Genomic DNA, 14078 nt, shown 5'->3' with positions numbered 1-14078 from the left:
ACCACATAAACGCGCCCCTATGCGGGTCGCACTGTTTTCCCGAAGCAAATATTTAAAAAAAAAAAAGACCTGTGTAAGGACCGCGCCCAAACTTTCCATGACCCAAGCGGGAATAGCCTCCGTGGCCTCCACATGCCGTGGCCTCCGCCATCAGCTCCAGCTGCGAGCAACGGGCGCTTGATCGCGGAAGCCACACATGCGCACAGGAGCTTCCAGGTGCCGCCCACAGATGGCGCCCAAGGCCAAGATCATCATCATCATCAACTACTTCCTCCGCCACGAGCTTTCGCTATCCATTTCGGCATCAGCATCACCAGCTCCAGTTTTTTGTGGCCAGGGATCTGTGGTAGCGTGTTAGTTCATCGTAGTTGTGGGTTTTGTAAGCTGCTGCCGAATGTTGCTATATTAGCACGATGGGCAAGCACCTTAGTAGCTACATGGCTGGGAGTTTGCTCTCAGACATGGCAAGCTTGCGGCAGGCCGGAAATTCGGCGTGACCAAGAAGTGCAGCAGTTGCGGCTGCGGCGTGCATAAATTTTCGTATGCGACTCCCATCGCCGAGGTTTTCGGGGGCCTAAGTCAGGAAGGTTTCCGGCTGGAGATGAAGCTTCCCAAACAGACGTTTAAAGTGAGCATCCCTGAAAACTGTGTGTGGCTGTTCCGTGGGATGTCGCTGTTATGTGTGTGGGTCCGCAGCAGCTGCGACAGCAGCAACACTATCAGTCAGTTCAGCAAAAACTTTGTTAAGCAAAACCTTTGTTGAAATAAAGACGGGGGGGGGGGGGGGTGGGGGGGGGGAGAAGTCGGCTGATCATGGTGCCAAGTTCGGGGTGTGCCCATTATGCGCGGAAATAAAAAAATTGATTTTTCGTGACCAAGCTGGGGGTGCGCCTATTATGCGAGTAAATATGATTGAAATGGGTCTGAAATATGTGTATTTCACGTAAGGTCATGACAAGGATGCACACCAAGATATTTGTATGATTAGACAAGGTCGAGAGGAACGTTAGATATACTGTAGTGGAACAGGAGAGGGTTACGGCAACGGCGGAGACGCATATTTGCATTTGCTTGTGTTAGGTGTCATTAGCCAGTAACTGCACCAATTTTGTACTTGAGTTAGGTTACTTTTTAGGAACTGTTGGTTGGAAGTGCTAGTGACCGTTTTGTAAATAACCTCATCTGCAAACAACCGAATATGGCAATCTAATTTCTGATGTAGATCATTAATATAGATTACAAAGAGAAGTGGCCCAAGGACGGATGCACGCCTGAGGAGACTGGTAAGGACTTAGACATTTGTTTGTTGGCGATGACTGCCTGGGAGCGGTGGGCTAAAAATTCTTTTGTCCATGCTATTATGTCACGATGGAAGTTTAAGTGGAAAAGCTTGACAAGTAAGCAATTATGAGGTACTTTGTCAAATGCCTTAGCAAAGTCGAGGAAAACTGCACCAAGGTTGGCGCGCAGGTCATGAAAGAAAAGGGCTGGTTGACTTTCACAGGCGGAGTACCCCACACATGCTGCGAAATTGTTTAGATCCAGAAACTGCAGAGCTCTGGTGAGTGATATGGGCTGGTAATCTTTCTTCACTACTCAGTATAGGCTGATTCGAGACCTTGTCATTCTATGATTACTACAATGCACCTTCCCGAGGCGCACCACATCCTGCACGATGCGTATAGTATTTGGTTTTTATTCTCACCACTGGGGCCCTTCTGCATCCACTTTGTTTTCTCGTTTGTGGAAAAACATGATCAGTACATTGTTTCTCTTACTGCTAAAGTAGAACATTGTGACGTTCCGTGCGTGAAATACCAAACATGCATCCTCCATCTGGATGCCTAAACAAATCTATCTGATAACTTCACTAGATTCAATTATTCATGCTATTCAGACAACACCAGCATATCGTCTTTAGCTAAAATCAAAGTGAGGTCCAACAAATACTGCTTGTTGTCAAATCACCAATATGTGCATGTTTCGCAAGTTCTTCCCAGTGTGATGGCACTTATAGTGCCCACATTTAGAGACAATGTGTTTGTTGGCCTGAAGCCTGCTTTGTTGCAGGCCGCCTGCCCGTGTGTATATGTGTAGACAAGCACACACATCTGGCAGCTTGTGATGACATCATAAAGTCACGTGGACAATACACAATGCAAAATAACAGCCATATTGCACTAGCGCACCCCATCCGGGTGAGGCCTAACTACCCAAATCGACGATCACTTCGTATTCTGCCTTAGATCAGCTCATTGGCATTCCACATCGGCAATCACTTGTAACTTGCCCGTCCACAGGTTTGATAAGACAGCAGGATACAACTTAAGAAAAAATTCGCCCTGGTTTAGCTCTAGTTAAATCGGTAGAGTAGCGACAGGTACATACCTCTGGCTATGCTTAGGTTTCGCTTCAAAGTAACACCCACGAAGCGGCGTTCGGCGGCCGTGTGAGCGGACGTGCTTCACATGCGCTCCGCATATCCTTTATGACCGGATTATCTCATCCCAGCCGTCTGAAGTTAGTATTATCAGCCTCCGCTTTTCGTCAGGAACCTACTGATACCAACTTTTCCCAGTTTGGACTACCACATGAAGAGTCAAGTCCATATCTTTTCCTCACAGCGTTGCCCTAAGAGGCCAAGCAACGAGACGCAGCAGTCACCGATACCAAATGCCACTAGAGACGCCACTTCGCATTCAGACCACTGGCGCGTCGGCGCCTCAACGGCGGCATGGAACCCATTGTAGTAGAGAGAGAAGACATATCCCCCTCCGAAATGACCTCTCCGAAGACGGCGAGGCACACGGCGCACACATCAGCTGCATGCTCTGACGTCACTCTGCAGATGTGCACAACTGATGAGGCGGGCGGCATCTGCTCCACCGACGGTGCAGCAGCAAGGCGTACAGCGTGCACACCAACTGTGTGCTGTGATGTCACTCTGCGCATGTGCACAACTGACGAGGCAGGCGGCATCTGCTCCACGATCGGCACAGTGGCAAGGCGCACAGCGTGCACACCAACTGCGTGCTGTGACGTCACTCTGCGCATGTGCACAACTGACGAGGCGGGCGGCATCTGCTCCACGATCGGCACAGTGGCAAGACGCACAGCGTGCACACCAACTGCGTGCTGTAATGTCACTGCGCATGTGCACAACTGACGAGGCGGGAGGCATCTGCTCCACCGTCGGTGCAGCAGCAAGGCACACAGCGTGGACACCAACTGTGTGCTGTGACATCACTCTGCGCATGTGCACAACTGACGAGGCGGGCAGCATCTGCTCCACCATTGGTGCAGTGGCAAGGTGCACAGCGTGCACACCAACTGCGTGCTGTGATGTCACTCTGCGCATGTGCACAACTGACGAGGCGGGTGGCATCTGCTCCATGATCGGCACAGTGGCAAGGCGCACAGCGTGCACACCAACTGCGTGCTGTAATGTCACTGCGCATGTGCACAACTGACGAGGCGGGCGGCATCTCCTCCACTGTCGGTGCAGCAGCAAGGCGCACAGCGTGCACACCAACTGCGTGCTGTGATGTCACTTTGCGCATGTGCACAACTGATGAGGCGGGCAGCATCTGCTCCACCATTGGTGCGGTGGCAAGGTGCACAGCGTGCACACCAACTGCGTGCTGTGATGTCACTCTGCGCATGTGCACAACTGACGAGGCGGGCGGCATCTGCTCCACGATCGGCACAGTGGCAAGGTGCACAGCGTGCACACCAACTGCGTGCTGCGACGTCACTCTGTGCATGTGCACAACTGACGAGGCGGGCGGCATCTGCTCCATGATCGGCACAGTGGCAAGGCACACAGCGTGCACACCAACTGCGTGCTGTGACATCACTCTGCGCATGTGCACAACTGACGAGGCGGGCAGCATCTGCTCCACCATTGGTGCAGTGGCAAGGTGCACAGCGTGCACACCAACTGCGTGCTGTGATGTCACTCTGCGCATGTGCACAACTGACGAGGCGGGTGGCATCTGCTCCATGATCGGCACAGTGGCAAGGCGCACAGCGTGCACACCAACTGCGTGCTGTAATGTCACTGCGCATGTGCACAACTGACGAGGCGGGCGGCATCTCCTCCACTGTCGGTGCAGCAGCAAGGCGCACAGCGTGCACACCAACTGCGTGCTGTGATGTCACTTTGCGCATGTGCACAACTGATGAGGCGGGCAGCATCTGCTCCACCATTGGTGCGGTGGCAAGGTGCACAGCGTGCACACCAACTGCGTGCTGTGATGTCACTCTGCGCATGTGCACAACTGACGAGGCGGGCGGCATCTGCTCCACGATCGGCACAGTGGCAAGGTGCACAGCGTGCACACCAACTGCGTGCTGCGACGTCACTCTGTGCATGTGCACAACTGACGAGGCGGGCGGCATCTGCTCCATGATCGGCACAGTGGCAAGGCGCACAGCGTGCACACCAACTGCGTGCTGTAATGTCACTGCGCATGTGCACAACTGACGAGGCGGGCGGCATCTGCTCCACGATCGGCACAGTAGCAGGGTGCACAGCGTGCACACCAACTGCGTGCTGTGACGTCACTCTGCGCATGTGCACAACTGACGAGGCAGGCGGCATCTGCTCCACGATCGGCACAGTGGCAAGGCGCACAGCGTGCACACCAACTGCGTGCTGTAATGTCACTGCGCATGTGCACAACTGACGAGGCGGGCGGCATCTGCTCCTCCGTCGGTGCAGCAGCAAGGCGCACAGCGTGCACACCAACTGCGTGCTGTGATGTCACTGCGCATGTGCACAACTGACGAGGCGGACGGCATCTGCTCCACCGTCGGTGCAGCAGCAAGGCGCACAGCGTGCACACCAACTGAGTGCTGTGATGTCACTGCGCATGTGCACAAATGATGTGGCGGGTGGCATCTGCTCCACCGTCAACGCAGTGGCAAGGCGCACAGCGTGCACACCAACTGCGTGCTGTAATGTCACTGCGCATGTGCACAACTGACGAGGCGGGCGGCATCTGCTCCACCGTCGGTGCAGCAGCAAGGCGCACACGTGCACACCAACTGCGTGCTGTGATGTCACTGCGCATGTGCACAAATGACGAGGCGGGCGGCATCTGCTCCACCGTCAACGCAGTGGCAAAGCGCACAGCGTGCACACCAACTGCGTGCTGTGATGTCACTTTGCGCATGTGCACAACTGATGAGGCAGGCAGCATCTGCTCCACCATTGGCGCAGTGGCAAGGTGCACAGCGTGCACACCAACTGCGTGCTGTGATGTCACTTTGCGCATGTGCACAACTGACGAGGCGGACGGCATCTGCTCCACCGTCGGTGCAGCAGCAAGGCGCACACGTGCACACCAACTGCGTGCTGTGATGTCACTGCGCATGTGCACAAATGACGAGGCGGGCGGCATCTGCTCCACCGTCAACGCAGTGGCAAAGCGCACAGCGTGCACACCAACTGCGTGCTGTGATGTCACTTTGCGCATGTGCACAACTGATGAGGCGGGCAGCATCTGCTCCACCATTGGTGCAGTGGCAAGGTGCACAGCGTGCACACCAACTGCGTGCTGTGATGTCACTTTGCGCATGTGCACAACTGACGAGGCGGGCGGCATCTGCTCCACCGTCAGTGCAGCGGCAAGGCGCACAGCGTGCACACCAACTGCGTGCTGTGATGTCACTGCGCATGTGCACAAATGACGAGGCGGGCGGCATCTGCTCCACCGTCAACGCAGTGGCAAGGCGCACAGCGTGCACACCAACTGCGTGCTGTGATGTCACTTTGCGCATGTGCACAACTGATGAGGCAGGCAGCATCTGCTCCACCATTGGCGCAGTGGCAAGGTGCACAGCGTGCACACCAACTGCGTGCTGTGATGTCACTTTGCGCATGTGCACAACTGACGAGGCGGACGGCATCTGCTCCACCGTCGGTGCAGCAGCAAGGCGCACACGTGCACACCAACTGCGTGCTGTGATGTCACTGCGCATGTGCACAAATGACGAGGCGGGCGGCATCTGCTCCACCGTCAACGCAGTGGCAAAGCGCACAGCGTGCACACCAACTGCGTGCTGTGATGTCACTTTGCGCATGTGCACAACTGATGAGGCGGGCAGCATCTGCTCCACCATTGGTGCAGTGGCAAGGTGCACAGCGTGCACACCAACTGCGTGCTGTGATGTCACTTTGCGCATGTGCACAACTGACGAGGCGGGCGGCATCTGCTCCACCGTCAGTGCAGCGGCAAGGCGCACAGCGTGCACACCGACTGCGTGCTGTGATGTCACTGCGCATGTGCACAAATGACGAGGCGGGCGGCATCTGCTCCACCGTCAACGCAGTGGCAAGGCGCACAGCGTGCACACCAACTGCGTGCTGTGATGTCACTTTGCGCATGTGCACAACTGATGAGGCAGGCAGCATCTGCTCCACCATTGGCGCAGTGGCAAGGTGCACAGCGTGCACACCAACTGCGTGCTGTGATGTCACTTTGCGCATGTGCACAACTGACGAGGCGGGTGGCATCTGCTCCACCGTCAGTGCAGTGGCAAGGCGCACAGCGTGCACACCAACTGCGTGCTGTGATGTCACTGCGCATGTGCACAAATGACGAGACGGGCGGCATCTGCTCCACCGTCAACGCAGTGGCAAGGCGCACAGCGTGCACACCAACTGCGTGCTGTGATGTCACTTTGCGCATGTGCACAACTGATGAGGCAGGCAGCATCTGCTCCACCATTGGCGCAGTGGCAAGGTGCACAGCGTGTGTATACAAGAGACCGACACGTGCGGTAGCCATGAAACAACTGACGTTTATTGCCCGCTCACCGGAAGTGCCCGAGCTCGTTGCCAGACTGGCTGGCGTGCACCGTACAGTTTTAGCGGTCACCGATACATCCTCTTTTCTTGAAACATTTAGAAGGTGACTACAGAGTAAGTCCTTCACAATAGGGAACGGGTGATATGCAGGACGGGGCGCCTTAATTCTGGTAGGCCAACCGGCGGGGAGGCCTTCTGAGTCTTGAGGACCGTCTTAGTTCTGCATCAACCACTCTAGTCGGTCCAGAGGATGTAGTGTGTTCTGTAGCAGTCTCTGCTGCTCCCCCTCGAGGTTGCACCGCTGGCTGCTCTCCTGTTTGTTGCTTGGGCGACACGCTTGGTGTGGTTGAACCCAACACTCCAGCTGGTCTAGGGGGTGTGAGAGGAACGAACTCTGCTGAACCCCTTTCTCCTGCTGCTGGCGAGGATGCTGTAGGCGGTCTTAGTAGTCTAGGTTGTGTACACAGCTCCCTTGCTGGGGCTGTTGATCTTGCACTCGATAACGGAGTGTCAACACGCATGAGGGCCTGTTGGGGTCTTGTCGCTCTCTGCAACACTGGGCGACTTTCCACGTCTCCAGCGCTGCGTCCTGTAGGATGAAGCTGTTGTGATGTTGGGTTGTAAATCTCTCTCGTTTTTCGCAAGTCTTGACGGTTCCTTCTAAATTCGCTTCCATCCTCTGTTATTACTCTGTATGATCGGGGGGCCACAAGATCTAAAACTATAGCTTTTGTGCCCCACTTGCTTCCGCACCTAATCCGAACGCTGTCTCCAGGCTGTAATGGCGGAAGCTGCTGTCCTTTGTTCGTATCCTGCTTATGTTTTCGAGGTTTTGAGAGCTGCTGAGCTGAATCCGAGCAGGGGTCCGGGAGCGGCGTTCTGCTGTCGCGACCCATGAGATACTTGGATGGTGAGACACCGTCTTGCAGCGGAGACGCACGATAGTTGAGGAGGCCAAGCCAAAACTCCTCCTTTGATGTTCCTGCCTTCTTGAGTAGCCTCTTGATTATTTGTACGCCTTTCTCCGCGAGTCCATTCGATTTCGGATAATAAGGGCTGGAAATGATGTGTTCAAAGTCAAACATCACTGCAAAGTCTTTAAATTCCTTGGCTGTGAATTGGGGACCTCCATCAGTGCAGACTTCGTGGGGGATGCCATAACGTGCAAATATCCGAGATAGTTTGTTTATGACCTCAGTAGTTGTGGTGCCGTTCAACTCCTCCACCTCCGGATAGTTAGAGTAGGCATCGTACACAACAAGGTAATGCTTCCCAGCATGCTCGCACAAGTCAGCTCCCACCCTGTACCATGGGCGACTGGGCGTATCCCGTAACAGCAGAGGTTCAGCAGGCTGTTTGTAAGCATGTATCTGACAGGTCGGACACCGCTCAGCCATTTCTCTTATTTCGGCTGCCATCCTGGGCCAGTACATGAGGCTGCGTGCTCGTGATGTGCATTTCGCTATGCCCAGATGCCCTCGATGCAACCGACAAAGCATTTCCTTTCGAAGCTCGGAAGGAATGACAACTTTGGTACCTTTCAACAACACACCTTCCACCACTGACAGTTCACTGGTGTGCGTTTTCCACTCCCCGTTCAAAGACTGTGACGCCTGCAGTTTTGCCATGATTTGCTGCAGCTCCGGGTCCCTAGCCGTGGCATCTTTCAATTTGTCCATTGTTCTCTTGCTCACCCGGTCCTCCAAGACACTTATGGCGTGTACTTCCAAGTCATCTGATAAGTTATCTGACAAGCGTTTCCCTTGCATCCTGGAAAGAGTGTCAGCAATAACCAGTTTCTTCCCAGGAACAAATTGCAACAGGTAGTCGTATTTCAGCAGTCGCAGGAAGAGCCTTTGAAGTCGAGGCGGGATGTCTCCGAGTCCTTTCTTCGAGATAGATATCAATGGACTGTGATCGGTCTCTATAGTGATTCTTCGGCCCAAGACAAACTCATTAAACTTCTCACAGCCAAACACTATTCCAAGGGCTTCCTTTTCAATCTGTGCGTATCTGCGCTCGGTCTCTGTCAGGACCCTTGACGCATAGCCCACAGGCCGCCAGTCGCTACCATGCTGCTGGGAAAGGGCTGCACCCAGTGCAAAGGCGGATGCGTCAGTGGACAGCTTTGTAGGTAAAGATGGATCAAATATAGCAAGTACAGGAGCTTGCGTGAGCATTTCGTTTAGACGGGCCCACTCGATGTCGTGCGCTCTAGTCCATTCAAAGACAGAGTCCTCCCGCAACAGACCACGAAGTGATTCTGTCTGACTTGCTAAGTTCGGCAAGTACTTGCTGAAATAGTTGACTGCTCCAAGTAGCCTCTGGACTTCCTTTTTCGTAGCTGGCTTCTGGCAATGGGCTAGGCACTCTACCAGTTCTGGGTTTGGTTTGATGCCTTGTTCACTTATTCTGTCTCCAAGGAAGTCGATCTGTTTCACTCCGAACCTACATTTGTCCCAATTAAGAGTTAAGCCAGCAGCACTGGCCGTTTCCAAGGCTCTGTACAGTCTTTCCTGGTGCTCTTCCCATGAGGCACCCCAAACCAAAATGTCATCGATGTAGATGCGTACCCCTGGTAGTCCGTCGAAAATCTCTGTCATTGTCCTTTGAAATATCTCTGGAGCCGATGAAATACCAAAAGGCAGCCTTAGGAACCGGTAACGACCAAATGGACTGCTAAATGTGCAAATTCTCGAGGAAATGTCATCAAGCGGGATTTGGTGGAATCCACTATTGGCGTCAAGCGTGCTGAAATATTTCGCTCCTGCCAGTTCACTTTCGATCTCTTCCCTGCGCGGAAGCTGAAAGTGTTCCCTCTTCAAAGCCTCGTTCACTTTTTTGGGGTCCATGCAAACGCGAAGTTGGCCGTTCTTCTTTCGAGCAATAACAAGTGGGCTTACCCAGTCAGATGGCTCTCGCACCTTGGCAATGATGCCTGCAGCCTCCAGGCGATCAAGCTCCTCTTTCAGCCGCGATCGAATTGCGTGTGGTACCCGCCGCGCAGGCTCGGCGACTGGACGGGCGCCATCTTGAAGAGTCATGCTGTATTCCCGCTTCAGTTTTCCGATGCCCGTGAACAACTTGGGATACTGCCGGCGAACGCACTCGGACAAAGCCTCATCTTTTTTTACTGCTCTGATTCTCTTGACAAGACCAAACTGCTCACAAGCCTGCAGTCCCAAGATCGCCTGACGGCCCTTCTTCACAACAAAGAATTCCACTAGTCGAGTGTCGGCGCCAATCCGAACCGGGAGGCATACCTTTCCCATGTGCACGATTTCATTCCCGCCGTAGCTGCGTAGTACAGCCCTGGCTGGCTCTGGCTGCTGCTTGGTTCCCAGGGCTTCAAACACGCCGCGCGGCAGCAGGTTGGCCTGCGCGCCGGTGTCGACTTTCAGCCGCACTTCCCGTCCCGAAATACGAGTCGCTACCTCCCAGTCGCGCGCATCAGCAGCGCTCGCTTTCTTGCATGCTGTAGATACGTGCAGCACGGTAAAGCCGTCGTCGTCGTCCGGCCGCTCGGCAACCTCGTTAACATCCGCTGCTCTTGCTTTGCAGCAAACTGCGAAATGATTCTGCCTTCCGCACCTAGCACATTTTTTCCCATATGCTGGACACTCGCGAGGCCTATGCGAGCGGTTGCAGTAGCCGCATGTCTTTTCTTGGTGTCTCCCTTTGCCGTAACCCAGCGCGTCGTTCCTGTGCTGCTGATGCTTGTTTTTCTCTTCACCCACTGCGTCGACGCTTTTGTCTTCACTCCACACTTTGCTTTGTGCGGCAGCGATTTCCTCAGCCTTTGCCCACTCGACGGCTGCGGTGAGTGTCAAGTCCTTTTTGGCTAGAAGCTTTTCCCTCAGCGTCTTACTAGATGTGCCGTACACTATCTGGTCACGCAGCATCGATTCCCGAAGGGTGTCAAAATTGCAGGTCTTCGATTTCAGTTGCAGGTCTCGATAGAAGTGCTCGAACGGCTCACCTTCGGCTTGCGTGCGGTTCCGGAACACGTAGCGCTCGAACGTCTCATTGTTCTGCGGTAGGCAGTAGGCTTCAAAAGCTTGCACTAGCTTGTCGTAGTCCTTCTTGTCTTCAGCGGTAAGATCGAAGGTGTTGTACACATCTATTGCCTCTTGACCGGCGAGGTGAAGCAAAATGGCGGCTTTCTGGGCGTTGCTGCGTTGTCTTCCTGGCTCTGTTGACTCAGTGGCGATGAAGTAGAGCTCTACCCGTTGCTTGAATCGAGTCCAGTTGTCCGCCACATTATCCCCGAAACGTAACGGCTCTGGAGGCGGAAGCTCTGTCATTTTGTGGCGCGGGAACTGGTCACTTCTGACACCATGTATACAAGAGACCGACACGTGCGGTAGCCATGAAACAACTGACGTTTATTGCCCGCTCACCGGAAGTGCCCGAGCTCGTTGCCAGACTGGCTGGCGTGCACCGTACAGTTTTAGCGGTCACCGATACAGCGTGCACACCAACTGCGTGCTGTGATGTCACTTTGCGCATGTGCACAACTGACGAGGCGGGTGGCATCTGCTCCACCATCGGCGCAGTGGCAAGGCGCACAGCGTGCACACCAACTGCGTGCTCTGATGTCACTCTGCGCATGTGCACAGCTGACAAGGCGGGCGGCATCTGCTCCACCGTCAGTGCAGCGGCAAGGCGCACACGTGCACACCAACTGCGTGCTGTGATGTCACTGCGCATGTGCACAAATGACGAGGCGGGCGGCATCTGCTCCACCGTCAACGCAGTGGCAAGGCGCACAGCCTGCACACCAACTGCGTGCTGTGATGTCACTTTGCGCATGTGCACAACTGACGAGGCGGGCGGCATCTGCTCCACCGTCAGTGCAGCGGCAAGGCGCACAGCGTGCACACCAACTGCGTGCTGTGATGTCACTGCGCATGTGCACAAATGACGAGGCGGGCGGCATCTGCTCCACCGTCAACGCAGTGGCAAGGCGCACAGCGTGCACACCAACTGCGTGCTGTGATGTCACTTTGCGCATGTGCACAACTGATGAGGCAGGCAGCATCTGCTCCACCATTGGCGCAGTGGCAAGGTGCACAGCGTGCACACCAACTGCGTGCTGTGATGTCACTTTGCGCATGTGCACAACTGACGAGGCGGGTGGCATCTGCTCCACCATCGGCGCAGTGGCAAGGCGCACAGCGTGCACACCAACTGCGTGCTCTGACGTCACTCTGCGCATGTGCACAGCTGACAAGGCGGGCGGCATCTGCTCCACCGTCAGTGCAGCGGCAAGGTGCACAGCGTGCACACCAATTGCGTGCTGTGATGTCACTCTGCGCATGCACACAACTGATGAGGCGGGCGGCATCTGCTCCACCATCGGCGTAGCGTGCACACGAGCTGCAGGCTGTGACATCACTCTGCGCATGTGCAACACTGAGGAGGCGGACGGTGTTAGCTGTCCGGGAGCCCTAATGGAAGTCGGCATCAGTTCAAAAAGGGCTGCCTACACATTGAAGTCAAAGCAAATAGTAATCACGTTTGCTGAAGACAATAGAAACCAGAGCACTGCAGTGGAATTCAGCATCGAATTTGTCAAGATATCACCATGAAAAAGGGGGGGGATGGGACGTCATTTTAGATTTCTCGAGTGCAAGCACCACTCGGGTATTACGATCGTGACATAAGAGTGGGTGCTCAGAATCGAGCAAATACAGTAGTTTGAAGTGGACATAATTCAAACTGTGTTGGCGTCCCTCTGGAGTTTTCGGTTGTAATTTCACTGCTGCTTGCAGTGTCCTCCCCAACTTACAAGTAGGCAACCAATCATGCAAGTTGCACAGGATGCTCTTGTGGCCAGAGTATCAGGCACAAATAAACAAACGCTAATCAGTCGCTTTAATCAAACCCTTCTCTAGGCTTTCAACTGAGGCTCGCTACAGAAAGCGAGACAGGCAAGTCAAGAGGAAATCCACTGAACATTCCACAGCCATGCTTGAGAGGCAAGTGCAAAGACAACTGAACCCATAAAAGTGCAGCCTGAAAATGGCGGAGAGATCTGTTTCATTAGGTCCAGGGGGAGCTGCTTGCAGTGTCCTCCCCAACTTAGAAGTTGGCGACCAATCATGCAAGTTGCACAGGATGCTCGTATTTGTGGCCAGAGTATCAGGCCCCCCAAAAAAACGCTAATCAGCCGCTTCAATCAAACCCTTTTCCAAGCTTTCAACTGAAGCTGCCTACAGAGAGCGAGACATGCAAGTCAAGAGGAAATCCACTGAACGTTCCGCAGCCATGCTTGGGAGGCAAGTGCAAAGACAACTGAACCCATACAAAGTGCAGAGAGATCTCATCCAAGTTTCATTAGGTCCAGGAGGAGCCGTGCAAATGCGTGGCTGCGCTTTTGCAAGCAGAGACTATCATGCAAAATGAAACTGTGCAGGACCAGGAAGACCAGCAACCGAGAAAAGGAGGCCAAACGAGTGGCCGTGGGTAACGAGCCCACACAGGCTGAGAGCAGGACACGCACCTCCTTGCTCGAGATTTTGGCCAGGAGGTCTCCACCAGGGGTGCCGCACAGCTCCATGATCCTGTTGAGCTGGTTTAGGTCTAGTGCGGGGGTCAAGGCCAACACAACTACCAAACTACCAAAGCCGGTGGGTTCAGACAGAGGAGTTGTTATACCTGTGCCGTATGGACCTTGAATTTTAACGCCATTTTCGCAATGCCACATGCACAAATTTAATGCCGTCAGTCTTACTGCTATCTGTGGGAGCTGCTTGCAGTTAGCGCTCGTCCTGTCTCCTTCTCTGTCTTTGTCCTAGTTTTATGCGCTAGTCTTTTAATTAACTGCTATCTGTGACCTAGTGAGTTTACCACAACTCATTCTCCCGAGAGTACGCACTGCTCTATCTAGTGGCGTGTCATGCCACTTTTTTAGTATAAACTTGTCGTATAGCAGCAAATTTTTTATTCATAACAGTCAGTCAGATCTCTACTGCATTCATCAATGCAAAGTGTATTCACATTTGAGTCAGATACTCTTCGCTTGTCTGCTGACACGTCAGTGGTTTGACCTAGTGGTTTGAGCGCCCGTCTCGGCTGCGGGAGGTGGGTGGTTCGAAACCAACCCACCGCCGGGCACCCACCGGTCAAAAGGGTACAAGCGTCCCCCGGCCTGGCGCTCGGCTTCCTTTAGGGGTGTACGTTTGGGAGAAGTGAAAAAAAGGGCCACAAATTGGGCTTATGCCGCACGAGGCGGACTTATGGTTGCTTTGCAGGGGAACTT

The 14078-nt window shown here is 54.1% G+C and overlaps 1 protein-coding gene across 5 annotated transcripts in view; it reads right to left on the bottom strand.

Moving 5' to 3' along the window:
- LOC149337835 (mitogen-activated protein kinase 14A-like) overlaps positions 1–14078 on the bottom strand; it is a 126770-nt gene that overhangs the window by 44315 nt on the left and 68377 nt on the right. The window contains exon 9 of one of the 5 annotated variants that reach the window (XM_089553546.1): positions 13320–13399. The exons of the other annotated variants lie outside the window; for them this stretch is intronic. Coding sequence (XP_089409672.1) covers positions 13320–13399 — 80 coding nt within the window. The remainder of the gene's footprint in view (positions 1–13319; positions 13400–14078) is intronic. 5 annotated transcript variants of the gene reach the window in all.

Source organism: Amblyomma mixtum, chromosome 7 (assembly GCF_055824585.1).
Source record: "Amblyomma mixtum isolate Tamu chromosome 7, ASM5582458v1, whole genome shotgun sequence".
NCBI classification, from domain to species: Eukaryota; Metazoa; Arthropoda; class Arachnida; order Ixodida; family Ixodidae; genus Amblyomma; species Amblyomma mixtum.
This window is presented reverse-complemented; position numbering and strand designations above follow the sequence as displayed.